Raw genomic sequence first — 14081 nt, 5'->3', positions numbered from 1 at the left:
AGGAGAAGCGGGGTGGTGTGAGGCTGGTCTTCATGGCCCCGTGGAGGTGATGGAGGAGGGAGCTGGCCCGTGGCGACTGTGCCAACCTCCCTGGCCGCAGCAGCGTGGGATGCTCCGGCCCGGGAGGGAGCGGGGCTCCACGAGGTGGCAGCAGGTCCCCTCTTTCCTGCGTGGAGAGATGTCTAGTTTAGGAGACAAGCGCAGCAGATGCTGGAGAAGACCCCCAAAAGTGCAGCTCAGCGCGGCGCTTCTGCATGTTTGAGAGCATCTCCTGCAAAAAGTCCCCTCTCGAGGCAAGGAAAAAGACCAGCAAGAACAAACTCGGAGAAGCATGAGTTAATATGGAAGAGCATCTAACCCTGGGGCTGCCTGGACCTGGAAGTTGTGCTAGATACTATTTCTGAGCTTTAACTGAATGTTAAAACCTTCTGTCCGTGTCCTATGTCTATATGACACGTCCTGTATACCTGGCTAACGGCAGGAATGGCTTTACTGCCCTTCTCGCGTTGGCAGGCCGGGTCGCACCGCTTCCCTCTCCGTCACCCAGAGAGGGCTATCTAATTTGCGGGTGACTGTGTGGTTAGACAGACCGTGGTCCAACTTCTGGAAACCCCACAAATGGGGACTGCGGAGCTCCCTTGGGTTCCCTGTAGCCCCCCCAGCCCTTGGGAGGGAGCTGAGCTCTCCGGAAAGGCTGGCGGGACCCTCCCCAGCACACAGGGCTGGGGGCTTGGGGGGGTCTGTTAGAAAACAGGATAGCACAACCAGGGGTCACAGCCACTGTGGGACACCCCCCACAAATGCACCCCCTTTGCACAGTTCCTGCGTCCAGCCCTGGTAATGGGCAAGGGAGGCAGGGGCTCACCAGGCAGCTGCCCGCTCTGCCTGCCCCACACCCCCCCATCCCCTTCCCTTTGAACTTGAGCCCCCATCCCCTCGTCTCCGCATCCTCACAGGGCTGCACGTCTGTCCCCAGCACCGCTGGCTGGAGATGGGACGGCCGGGCAGGGCTGGGGTGGGCAGAGGGGTTGCGCGGCATCCTTCAGCCACCCTCCCAAACCCAGGGGGGCTGGGGCAGGGAGCGCTTGGGCAGCCACTGCCCTCCCCGGATGATGAATGAGCTGACAATAGGGTATTGATAAGGAATTAACCTTGAGCCCTTCTTGCTTCAGTGTCAATAGAGCAGGAGCCAAGTACACACGTTTGATTGGAAATCTGTGTTTGGCCTCTGCGCCCGTCGATGTGCCGGAGAGACAAGAGGGGGATGCGAACTGCCCCGCCGCCCCCTCCCCAGCCCGGACCCCCCCACACTTGTCCCCCTCATCTCCCCCAGCCCACGGCTGCTGGCGTTGTCCATGGGCACTCGCCTCTATGGGGCTGTGGCAGCCTCTGCGCCCCACACCTGGCATGTGGGAGGCCGGGTACCAGGGATCCCCCCACACACACCCAGTCCCCCAAAGGGCCTGTGCCCATCCTGCTCCGGCCTCCTCTCCGAGCAGTTTGTTTAATTAAGTGTTTTGCCTAATGGGATTGCCTCATTTCCATAACAAACTGGCGGGCTGTCATTAGGTGGGCTCCCTCATTCATTACTGTTAATTAGATATGGATCCCCCAGAAGGCGGCACAGGGTGATGAACGAGGCCCCTGACACACGCTATTACACATTAGCATTTTCTCAATACATCCGATACATCACGGCCCTCCGCTTCCTAAAGATATTTTAAATAAAATATTAGCAGCCCGCTGCAGGGCGGGCGGTGGGGGGGAGGGAGGGAGGTTTCCTGCCCCTCACCTTGGCCTCAGGCCTCCTCTAGGCTGAAAGAGGACCCCGAGAGTTGCTGAGATGCCCTGCTGCTCCCTGCCAGCCAAAAAAAGCAGCCAAATCCACTCCATTTGCCATCTTTGCCACTAGAGATGGAAGGAGGACCCTGACACTGTGGCTGCCCACCCCCATCCACCAGCCTGGGGACCCCCCCCCAGTGCCCCATCCCCAGGGGAGGCAGCCATGGGGAGGGGCTAAACGCCCCATCGACCCGTCTGCAAAATGTTTGTAAACCAAAAGCGTCGGCGCCAGCCCCACACTGGCGTTGCGGGGGGGGAACCTGACCTTCACCCCTGCCCCAGCCACGGCAGCCTCCTGGTCCCTGCTGTCGGGGGTAACCCTATACCGCGCCGGTGGCCCCTAATGCAGGACGTATAGATCTGTTGGGGCTGGGCGCCTCCTGCCCCCAACTAATGCAGCCGATGAGACTTCATTGCCAGGGGGGGTGCGTGTGTGTGTCCCCTGGGGTGTGCCCTTCACCCTGCCCTCCTGGCTCTACGGGAGGGGGACGGACAAGTTGGGGGACACCATCCGTGGTGGGGCAGAGACGCATCATGGCAGGGGGATGCTGGGGTGGGGTGTCCTGCCTCAGCGTCCCCCTGCATCTGTCCCTGCACCCCAAAATGGGACCGGTGCTCCCCTTTGGGACATCACCCATATCCAGGGGCTGTGACATATGGGGAGTGTCTCCTCCGCTGCCTCTCGCCTGCGAAGGGAAACACAGAAAGGCGGGAAGCACCCGAGAAGATTTATACTTGTTTAATTAATGTCAAATGTAGTTTACAAACGGGAGTGACAAGTACCTCTTTGTATAATATACACCGACACACAATCATCGACACACCGGAATATCGCTTTGTGCAACTGGGATTCTTTGGGCAAAGATAGGTAACTCCGATATTTCAAATTTTTTTTTTTTTTTTTTTTTTTTAAATCATTTAAACTCATTACAGAAGAGGGGAAGCGGCAGATGCGTGTTACAAACCGGGATGCCTCGCCCCCCCAGCCTTCCCCTTACAGGCCCCCCCTTGAAAACAGGGGATGGCTTTACCAATTTAAACAAAAAAAAAAAATAACCAAAAAGTAACCCCCAAAACAAAGAACCAATGACTAGTTACATATGGTTTTACACATACGTACATACAGCACACAGCTGGTCCGCAACCCCCGCCAGAAAGCCTGGCTCCCTCCCGGGGGGCCCTATTTCTGAGGAAGGGCTGGGGTGGGGGTGTCCTGCCCTCTCCCCCTTCCCGGCTGCCTCCCAAACCCACTGCGCCCTCCCCAGATCCATCTCTGAGACCCCAGCCCCGCCACCCAGGCAGCGCAGCCCCGGATGGGGGGCACTTACAACCCAGCTCTGCCTTCCCACACATTTTTCCCGAGCATTTTTCCTGACCCGAGTTCCGTGTGCCGGCCCTTCCCCTGCCCGGCTGCTGCTGGCAGGGGCTCCCCAGCAGTGACAGGCCACCGCTGCGGCCCCTTCCCCTGCCCGCAGCCTCCCCCGGGGGGGGCAGGACCCTCCCGGGCTGCCTCGGCTTCCTCTGGTCCCCAGCAGCTCCGCAGGGATGCGACCCCGAGCAGGGGAGGCTGCAGCTCTCTGATCTCAAAGGCCACCACGCTACGAGCTTGGGGACCCGGGAAACTCTCAATTAGGAATTGTTGCCTTTTGCCGAGACGCTTATAAAATACAGCTCCTTCGATTTGTGGGGTTTTTTTGGGAGGGGTGCAGTGGGATCCTTCTGAAATCACTCGGGAGACGCCGAGGACGAGGACGGCAGCTGCTCTCTGCAAAACAGCATCGAGCTGAGGACAGGGGAGCGGTGATGGAACCATCACCCCCGAGGCATCCTCCCTCCCCAGCCCTTCCCTCTCCGGAAAGGCCCTGGCAGCCCAGTGGCGCTGAGGGTCCCAGCTCCAAACCCCTTGTCCACTGCTATTTCCAGACTGTCTTAAAATGCCCCGGCCACGTTGTGCTGCCGGGTGGGATCTGCTTGGATCTCCCTGTGGGAGCAGGGTGGGATGAGCTTCCTCATCTCCCTGTCTTCTGGGGAGCTGGCACCCTGCAACTGCCCGGGGAGCAGGGAGAAGCCAGCACACGGGGCGTGCGTTTGCCTCGGGAAATGGATCAGTATCTGTTTCTTGGGCCCTGAAAATAAAATAAAAAAAAAAAAAAACCAACAAAAAACCAGGCCAGATGGCAGCTTTGGTTAAGGCTGAGGATACGGGAGACAGGGACAAGCACGAGGGACTGCGTGGAAGAAGCCGGGGCTGCGAGGAGCCTCTGGCTCTGGCTGGAAGCATCTCTGCTCGCCGCAGCCCGCGGGCGAGCGCCGGGGGATGGCCGTGGGGCCGAGGCAGGGCTGGCTCAGCTCTCCGTCCTACTGCCGAAACCTCTTTAGCAAAACGCAGGCTCCAGGCGAGCGGGAGCCGGGGAAAGCCGGCGCGGGGCAGGGCTGGCTCTGCGGGGCCTGTGCATCCCTGACGGGCAGCGCCGGGGCCCGCCGCAGCCAGCACCGCCGGGGAACCGGCCGAACCTCTCTGGGCAAAGCCACCAGCAAGGCCACCCCCGTCCCCTGCCATCCCTCCCGGTGCCTGCCGCTTCCCCGCCGTCCTGCCTCGGCAGCGGGCACCCGGAGCAGCTCAGGCATCCTCGGCCAGACAACGCTGCCCACGGCGGGGGGGAAAGCAAAGCAAGGGAGGGGAAGGGGAAGGGGCTACGGCCTTGGAGGAGGCACAAGGGGGACAGTGGGACCCTCGAGCAGGGGCTCCCGGCCGGGGGAGAAGACAGGGCTCCGGCAGGGCTGCCTCCCTCCAGCTCCGCACCGTTTGCCCCTTCCCCAGCTGGGAAAGGCAAAGGGGGCTGAGCCAGATCCCGGTCCCCCGGCGAGGAGTTAAAAGCCGTGTCTTTTTCCGGGGATAACGATTCTATTATAAATAGCCCCATTAGCTACAACTAATGACAAAAATCCACCTCCTCTACTCCCCATAAGTTCTGTAAGTTATGGGCAATGCTACAGCCATTACTAAAAGCTGTTAACTTCATATCTGAATGAGGAAATATACACCACAGAACATTAAACCATTTATATTATATATATGTATATATATACTTTTTTTAAACTAATGACTTTAATGCCAAAACTTTGCTGAACCAAGAAAAATATGGGTTTAATGTTCTCTGCTCATTTTTTTTTTCTTCTTTAAAAAAAATACAACCCAAAAAAAAGAAAGGGAAACTTATTAGTATGTAATGTTTGAGTCTATCCCATTTATACACAACATTGTAAACATATATAATCTATATTACATGTGCTTCATTTCTGCCTGGGTGTGTTTTTTTTTTTTTCTTTAAACCTTTTTTTTTTATCACTAGAACACCACAAAAAACCAAAACAGAACAAACCAAAAACCAAACCAAAACAAATAGAAACAAAACAAAAAAAACTGAACAAAGAACACAAGTTACAGGTTATTTAACATCTTTCCGTCAAGGGTCCCTTCCCCAGTCTCCTGGGGGCAGAGTGGTCAACAACACAGTCCAAAGGAGGGCTCACGAGCCATCCGCGATGCAAAGCCAGCTCCAGGGAATGGGTGGATGGGGAATACTGGTTTTAAAAAAGGGGGCTTCACAACAAAGGGTTTGGTTTTGCCCGCTGCAGATGCTGAAGGAGGTCTCAACATGCGGGACCTGGGAGCCGAGGCTCCCCGCTGCTCCTGTATCCTCGAGTCCATGTCTGGAGTCTCTGGTTGGTTTGGTTTTTTTTCTTTAAATTTTAAAACGTCCTTTTTTTTGTTGTTGTTGTTGTTGTTGTCGTCATTGTTGCCGTCGTTCTTCTCCCCCTTGGTGTGACGAGCTGAGCCGAGTAGCTGGGTCCCGCCCTCCCGCTGGGTCCTTCATAAGTAGATGCGCCGAAGGTCTCCGGGAGACGTGATGGTGTTACACTGGGGACAGAGCTTCTTGGCACCCTGCAACCGGCAGACCAGACGAACAGCGTCAGAGAGCGAAGGAGGACAACCCGCATGACCCTGCCCCTGGCCTGGGATCTCAGGGGGAGCAGCAAAGGAGCAGGGACAGCAAGGCCACCCCCCAGGTCCCCTCCAGGTAGGACCATGCCCTCCCAACAGTGGGCACAAGCTGCGAGAAGAGAGCCCCAACGCTTTTCTTGCCTGCCCTGCAAGCCCCTTGTCCCACTCCAGTCCCTGACACGAGTCTACAGGAGGCTGAAACCCAGAGCCAAGACTCGTCACCAAACCCAGCGGCTGCGGGGAGAGAAGTCTCTGCAGACGGGCTGTCCCGAGCTCCCCGTCCCGCTGCACTGTCCTCGCCGGCTGCCGGGCAGATCTGCTCCTCTCTGCTTCCCCGGCTCACCTGCAGCCCCCCTGGAGCCAGTTCATGCCACCGAGCAGGCAGAAAAGCCAGTGCAGCTTTCAGCTGGGATGACCGAACCGGTTCATGGTGGGGTTGTACCATCAGCACGCCCTGGGACCGCCTCAGCCACCCTGCGACAGCCCCCAGAGCTGCTGGCATGAAGGAAACCCCTGTCCTGTCCTCCCCCAGCTCGCAGAGACGCTGCGGGGACGAGTCTGCTCTGCCAAGGTGAGCTGAAACCGGTAAACTGTGAACTGGGGCGAGGTAACGGGCGGCTGACATGAACGCTACACGAAATAAAACAAGGGCTGATGTGCCATCTGTCACCGAGCCTGACAGCAAAAGGGTGTTAATAAGCCTCAGAATCGGGGTCAACCTAAGCCGGTCATCATTAGATTGGCAGATGTGACAGACAGTTGATGAGAAAAATGACAGAAAGATGGCTCTGCTGCGAGGCAGCCTCCCGTCTACAGCAGCAGCAGGGCAGGAGGTTGGGACGCCCTGGCTTTCAACACCGACCGCAGCCTCAACACGGCCTCCCCCCGCACAGAACTGAGCCAGGCTCCGTCCGAGTCCCCCCAGTTTCGCTCCCTGTTGTCAGACAGGCCCTTCCAGCGGCTGACGCCCCGCGCTTGGCATGACAAGGGAGCTGTCAGGGATGCAACGTGCCACGTAAGAGCCTGCCGGTTTGCACCGGGCTCGCTGGCAGAACCGACGCTGCTGGGTTCAGCGATGCTGCTGCTCTCCCTTAGCGGGGCTCGTTGCAGAACCTGCAGCGGTGAGCCTCTTGCAGGACGAGGACTGAGTGGTAGGACTGTGACCTGCATTTGGGGACATCCCTGGCAGAGGAGCTGGCACTGCTGCTTACAAAAGGCAAGCATCCTTAGAAAAGGTCCTCTCTGCTCTGTGATAACACTTGCAGAGAGAGGACAGGGGCTTTCTTCCCGGGAAGCACCCTGGACTAAGAAGAATCTGGAGAAGAAAGTCCCAGGTACAGAAGATTTACACGGGTGCAAGCAATTCACAGCAATGTCACTCCGAAGAGGTGCAAAGTCATGTTTGCTCTGCAGTCTTGAGTACTACTGAAAAGCCCCCGCAGATCAGCCTTGAACCAGCCCCCTCCTGCTCGCAGCGCACGTTATCCCTGGCAGACATGGGCTTCGCGTGCTCACCGTTCCCTGAGCTTTGGACTTCTGAGCAATCACGCTCCCGTTTGGTTCCCTTTGCTGCTGGCGGCTGAGCTGCTGCCCCGACACACGTGGGAACCACGGGCACTTACACCTGAGATCTAAACCAGCCACACACCAAGGCCTGTTGAACCAGAGTTGAATGAAACACATAACAGACACCCACGACACCTTGGACATCACTCTCAGGGTGGGTGACAGACTGGCCGTGGGACAGACCACTGGTGGTGTGGATGGTGCACCTAGTTCTGGTGCTGCTGCCTGTGGGTACGTCCTTCTCGCTGCCCAGGACCTCTCTTATCCCCACTCTAACTACTGTGTCCGTGTAGATTTTCAGCTTTTTGGGGCAGGGACCATCTCACCACGCCTGTGCAACGCATGGGGCAGCCCCACGCGCTGGTCTTCACAGAGTGGACTTGGCATGCTGGATTCTGGGAAGCACAAACCACTACTGGAAGGAAAGGCTTAAAACCCTGACAAAACCCAAGACTGACTGCACTGGGCTTTAACAGAGCCTGTTTACATAAAACACCTCTTTGCTTGTTCTCAAGACCAGAGCTTTGGATCTCCAGCATTATTAAAAGGGCAAGCTCTAACCCTGCATGTCCCAGTAAAATCCTCCTGCAGCAGCTACAACAGACAGGAGAGAAAAATCTAAATATCTGGCCCTTCTGCCACCTTTAAAGCCATTGCTACGTAGCAGCCCTGCCAAGGAAGGGCTCACTGATCTGGATGCAAATGCCGTGAAACAGCCTGTTTCACTGGAGCCCCCGCGCAGGCCCGCACCCCCAGGCAGGTCCCCGGTCCTCAGATGCCTGTTGCATCTGTTTGGCCTCTTGGCATCGGCTTTGCAGCTGGAGGGTCCCAGGAGAAGTGGCAGGGAGGTGCGGAGGAATTAATTCACAGCGTGTTGTCACAGGGGCAGCAGTTGGCAGCTGCCCGTTCGAGCTTTCCTGCGTGCCCCGACAAGCAGAAGTAAGCGTGCAGGGGGACCTTAAGGCATTCCAGATGTGACTACTGCACACATCTGTGTCCACGCTCTCCTTCCCAAGACAGGCACGGCTTATTGGTAAGAGGCAGGAAAGCATCCAACCAAGTAGCTGGAGCTTCTCCGGGCAATGCACCAGGGAGAGGTACCTTCTGCAGGACCAGTTTCCTGACCCATCAAGTGCCTCAGCCTGCCCTCAGTCTGGGGCGAAGGATGAAGGACAGTGCTTGCTGTCACCTAAACCCGCGTCCCCTTATTCCTTAATGCTCCTGTGCAAAGCTGAAAAGCGCTTCAGCAGTTATTTTCCCTTAGCTCTGCTGAAGTTGGGCGACGTTTGGCTGTCGGTGGGTGGGGAGGAACGCTGAACCTCCCTGAGTTTGTTTTTGCTGAAAAGCAAATCTCATCTGCTGCCATCCTGCTGTCTTGCATCTTGTGCTCCGTTCTGGGATTTGGAGGTGGACTGAGACAGCTGCAGGCAGGCGTGTGTGACCCTTAGCAAGGGCAACCTCGCTAACACAGACCAGACAGCTCAATGTGGGACATTTCGGAAGGACAGATTCCTGGAAAGCCAGCCTGCCCAGGTCTCTCTCTCCAAAGGCCGCCCAGGTGCTCACTATAAGCACAAGTCCTCCAGACTCAGCCCACAGGATGGCAGAACAAGCCTGATTAAACCGACTGCAGCTTTGCTCCTCTCTTCCATGGCAAAGCGAGGTCAGGAACGCAATTCCTTCACACCCCAGGGAAAAGGAAGATGGATGGATTTATCCTGCCAGACCCCGGGATCTCTGTCATGGAGATCTGCTTTCTGCACAAGATTCCGACAGCTTTAGGGGGATCCACTCCGCCCTCCCCACCTAAGGCTGAGAGCTGCGCACGGGCAGCCAAGTTTTTGACCACACCAGACGGCAGAACCCAACCACATGTAGCTTGACCCATTTTCTGCAAAAGCTACACGATCGCAGACTGATTTAGGGCAGGGGTGGATGTTGCTTCACCTGCACGTGGGGAGGGCAGCTCACCTTGAGCTCTGAAGCCCAGGTACACGGGAGGGAACAATGGCATCCCAGAGACCTGGCCGGAACGCTGCGCAGTGCCTGCCTGCACGTGGCACGCCAGGCCCCGGCCTCTGGGTCTCCCTCATGCTCACGCTTGGTATTAAACAGTTCAAGCAAAAATAATGACTTTGGACCCTTGGGGAAGCTTTTTTCTTTTTTTTTTTTTTTGAAATAAAACCATCATCCTCTGCACACATAAGCATGTGTGTTAAATTCAGAACTAAGTCCCGATTTTTTCTCTTTGGATTGAAATCGCTTAGAACCTTGTTCCTTCCATCTGACTTTTCGGTGTAGATGTACAACATTTATTGGCACGAGCGTTTAAGCTCTCCTCTCTTGTAGAGAGGCACATAAGCTTGTACACACACACATGCTGGCACAGGCACAATGAAAAAGCGTTTGCTCCCCCACTGCTCACCTGCCAGCTGGGGTTACTAAACTTTTCCCTTGAAATAAAAATGCTGTGGAATAATAAGTCCCACCTGTCGGCCATTTCTTTCTTTCTTTCTTTTTTTTTTTTTTTTTTTTTCCAGGTCCTCCTGCTCCTTTCATCATAGCTTCATGGAAAAGCCTTGATGTGTTATAGCTGCGTGTGCTAGAGTAAAGGCCACCTCAGCTTTTCCATTATAAACCCCAGTTTTGAGGGGTTTATAAAAGTCTGCTGCAAGAAGTTTGCTCCAGGGCTGTTACAAAGCAAAGAAAAGGAGCTGGAACCGGGATGGAGTTTATTTTTTCTCCTCCTTTCTTAATTAAAATTTGGCAAGTGATTGATCCACAATACAGGCTAATCACTTGGGGTAGTAGTTTGAAAAATACATTAACGAGAGCTGAGATGTTGAGAAGTCGTTAGGGCTCACATGGTGCCAGGAAGGATTGGAGTATTTTGTCTTAAAGTTGCCTCTTAAAAAATGGCGTGACGTCTGCTATAAATTGGCTAAAGCAAGAAAACTCAAAAGGAAGGATTTAGGCACTTCCTGCTGTCCTGTGGCTCTAAAAATGGACAATTTCCAAGCAGAATATGCTACCAGGCACAGAGAATAGAGAGAAATAAACACACACAATGCAAATTCGCCTACACAGTGCCACTGTCAAACCTGTGCTCAAAGCTTGGAAGGAAAACCAAAGTACAGACACGACAGGAGGGACCCAAACCAAGAGCCAGCTTCTGCCAGGAAAGGATCCAAACTCCAAGATCCAATTCTCAACCAAGGCGACGGCCCCTTCTCCCCACGCCTGCACATGAAGTGGCAGCGTCTTCTCTGCAAATGCTAATCCCCAGAGAAGCAGCCGTTCACCACTGCCGTTGTGGGGTACCTCCAGTTGTCAGGTAATGGGGGTTAAAGCCATCAGAAGAACGTTCTTTTTCAAAGAGCCTCCTCAAAGGGTGGAGCTCACCACCACAGGTTGTTGGAGGCCAAATATGAAATATGTTAATAACCAGACAACCTCATGGCAGACAGGAACATCATGAAGGATGAAGCGCAGCATCCTCCATGCAGCTGCTGACTCAGGAGGTCCCTACATTGCTGGAAGCACTAAGGAATCACCCAGAAGGATCGCTCTGTATCTGCACTGTTTCTTACAAAAATACTCCAGCCCGTGCGGGATATATGGTATTATAGCCTAGAAAAAGCGACAAGACTAAGAATGCAGTAGTGTAATCTACCAAAGATATAAATGTGTCAACTGAAGAGCATACATATCTATCGATGGATCCCCTGGAAGCACATTCTGTGACGAAGACGACTTTTTAGAAGAGATTTTTTTCCTGCTGTTGCAGTTGTCGTTTCCAAATAAGCCCAAGAGAGGCAAGTAGAAGCCTGGTGCCTGCAAATACGCATAGGAAATGCTGGATCAGGCGTACAGGCGATGGAGGAAACTCAGCAAATCGCACCTGCTCAAATAAACCTGCCCTCTTGTCAGCCCCTGCATGCCTGCACCCACCAACAGCTCCATCACTGGCAAGTAACAACCCGACTTATCCTTTAACTCCATTTACTTCGTAAGGAAGGGTACCAAGGTTTGAGAGATCACAGAACTACAGCTCAGAGGGACATCAAGAACTCACTGACCCATTCCCTTGGCAACATCACCTCAACCTGAACTACTGCTGATGGACACGCATCAAACCTGTTCTCACAAACCTTCAAGGACGGAGGCTCCAAACCTCCCCAGCAAAGCACTGCAGCAGATTGCCAATCTCTGCTGCCAAAACGCTCTTCCCAAGAGAAGGAAAATACAAACCCCACCCACCAGTAGCTGTAGGGTCCCTTCTCAGTTAATGTGGAAGGATAGAGAAGGGTCAGACAAACCTCTTCCAGAGGGATATTCATCCCCCATCACCCAGTGCCTCAGGGCTGCAGTCCAACAACCAGTTGAGGATGGACAGACGATGACCAGGGAAATGAACCCCACCTCCTGCTGCCCTCCCCCCTACGACACCATTTCTTCTGTCTTTGAAGAACCTGCATGTGTTTTCAGGGGTTTCCAAAAGGGATCACAGGGAAGTCACTTCAAGCTAGTGTCCCAGTTTCTGCCTAACTTGAAGATATCAACTAGCTCTCTGTGTGCAGCGTGGATGAATGAAAAATGTCACGGTGTTGAGTGCCCCAGACAATCAGCAAGCAGGGAGTAGTGAGTTCATCGGTGTGGTTTGACATAGCAACACAAAACCAGCAGACAAACCCCGCTGACAAAACAGGTAATAGGATTTCCCGGGAACCCAGGCACAATCCCATGGCATCAAGCAAGACGTTCTTGCATCCCTCTCCCTGTTTCCATTCCTGTCGTGCCTACAACCACAGAGCTGCCCACAGCGTACGCAGCATACAGCACACCTTTAGCCTGTGTTCTTTGGGCCAGGGCCCTCAGGCACACTGGTTCTGTTCACACAGCAAGCGGAAGGAAAGAAAACCACTCAACTCGTCACATCCTGACCCTGAGTAGAGGGATGGTTCCTCCCCTTCTCCATGGCCACCATGACGAGGACTATCTAACCAAGCGCTGAAGGGCTGGCTAACTCAGCGAGCACAGTGATCTCAGTTCTCTTAAGCCGTCTCCAGGGTCCCTTTCCGTGACCGCAGCCTCTCCTTCCTGTTAATCCAACGCAGCAACAGGAGACAGAGATGGAGCCTGCTCCAGTGGATGTTTCATCCCCAGAACGTGGAGCTGGTTTGATGCATTGAGCTCTAGTAAAACAGTACCTAAGCTAGAGAGCCCAGCAGCCATTTGTAGAATAGGTGGTTAAAAATGTCTCCCCCGCTCCCTTCGCAACAGAACGGTTATAATTTGGAATTGCACATCAAGAGCCAAAAGTCCAAAAATTCTATTTTCAGAAAGCCTAAGAGCTTTAAAAGATTCAATCCTCATCAGTGCCCTGAACACCATGGAAGTCAGAGGATACTAGAGATGCTCAGATCATTGTAACATCGTATCCTAGAAAATGTTTAAACCTTAAACCTTTTAAAAAACACTTCTCCTCCTCCGGTCCATAGACAGATGTGAGCACCAAATTTCACCCCATCTTCAACACCCTGCAGAGGTTTAGAAGCGCTCCCAGGCGCTCCGAGCCGTCAGTTCCAGGGCCTTGTTCAATACATGGTCCTGCCTGTCTCTCTCACAGACACGCTCGCACTCTAATTTAATATTAGATCTCGGCTGGGCATATAAACCACAGGCGCACAGGAGAAAGGGGACTTTTCACCAGCAGGGATGGCAGATCTCCAGAATGTTCAAAAGGGGCCGGAAGCCCGGCACAACCCGCCCGCCCCAACTCCTATTAACTCCAACAAATTGTTTATTGCACAACAGAAGAAAAATGTTGCCCCTCTCCCCCAGCCAAGTCTTTCCATGTGTGCTGCACGCGCAGGCTCCCTCCTCCCGCCCCCACTGGGGAGCCAGCTTTATACCCAGGGAAAGGTAACAGCGGCGATTATTACACACACTATCCCACAGCTCCTCGCTTGTTAAAAAAAACAAGAGTCTCTTTTGTGCCCGAAATAAAAGGAGATACCTTAATTAGAACAATGCAGGTTAGTGAGCATTAAACACTGAGCCCAGCTGCTGTATGCCATTAAATTCATAAAAAAGGAGGGGGGAAGGAGGGCAGTCTTAACGAGATTACACACATTGACTTTGATCAAGACACAAAAGCACCAAGGCGTTCCAGGGTTTTTATTGCTGTCTTCAGGCTACATTTTAATGGTTACATTAGAAACATGCGAACACAGGCTGGGAGATTTTTTTTTTTTTGAGACGGGAGAGGGGGTGCAAGCGTGCCTCGTGAAAAGGCCTAGTTTAATAAATTGGGGGCTGCAGGGAGAGGCTAGGACTGGGCAACACATGAGTAGCCGCTTATTAATTGCTTCCCCTATGCGAGTGCCAAGTCCTAACATGATGTCTTGCTGGACTATTCCCATCCCGCCTGCCTGGTGGGCAGAAGAGCCATGTGCCGACAGCACACAGCCAGCTCCATCCCCACCTTCCTCACGGATATCTAGGGGGGGAAACGACTCCCCCCCCCGCAAGGGTAAATGCCAACCCCTGAGCACCTGGAGTGGGGTTTCCCACTTCTCATGAGCAGCCGTGACCGCTGTACATGAAATAAAGGGGCCCGACTGAAGTTGGACTAAGTTGCTGCTGAGCCTAAGAACAGCCTGAA

General features: G+C 54.0%; 1 protein-coding gene across 8 annotated transcripts in view; it reads right to left on the bottom strand.

The window, feature by feature from the left end:
- Window positions 1-5267: 5267 nt before the first annotated feature.
- RNF220 (ring finger protein 220) overlaps window positions 5268-14081 on the bottom strand; it is a 232497-nt gene continuing 223683 nt past the window's right edge. For all 8 annotated transcript variants that reach the window (XM_074597164.1, XM_074597168.1, XM_074597165.1 and 5 more), the window contains one exon: window positions 5268-5788. In XM_074597164.1, coding sequence (XP_074453265.1) covers window positions 5717-5788 — 72 coding nt within the window. In that variant the 3' untranslated portion in view covers window positions 5268-5716. The remainder of the gene's footprint in view (window positions 5789-14081) is intronic.

Source organism: Larus michahellis, chromosome 8 (genome assembly GCF_964199755.1).
Source record: "Larus michahellis chromosome 8, bLarMic1.1, whole genome shotgun sequence".
NCBI classification, from domain to species: domain Eukaryota; kingdom Metazoa; phylum Chordata; class Aves; order Charadriiformes; family Laridae; genus Larus; species Larus michahellis.
This window is presented reverse-complemented; position numbering and strand designations above follow the sequence as displayed.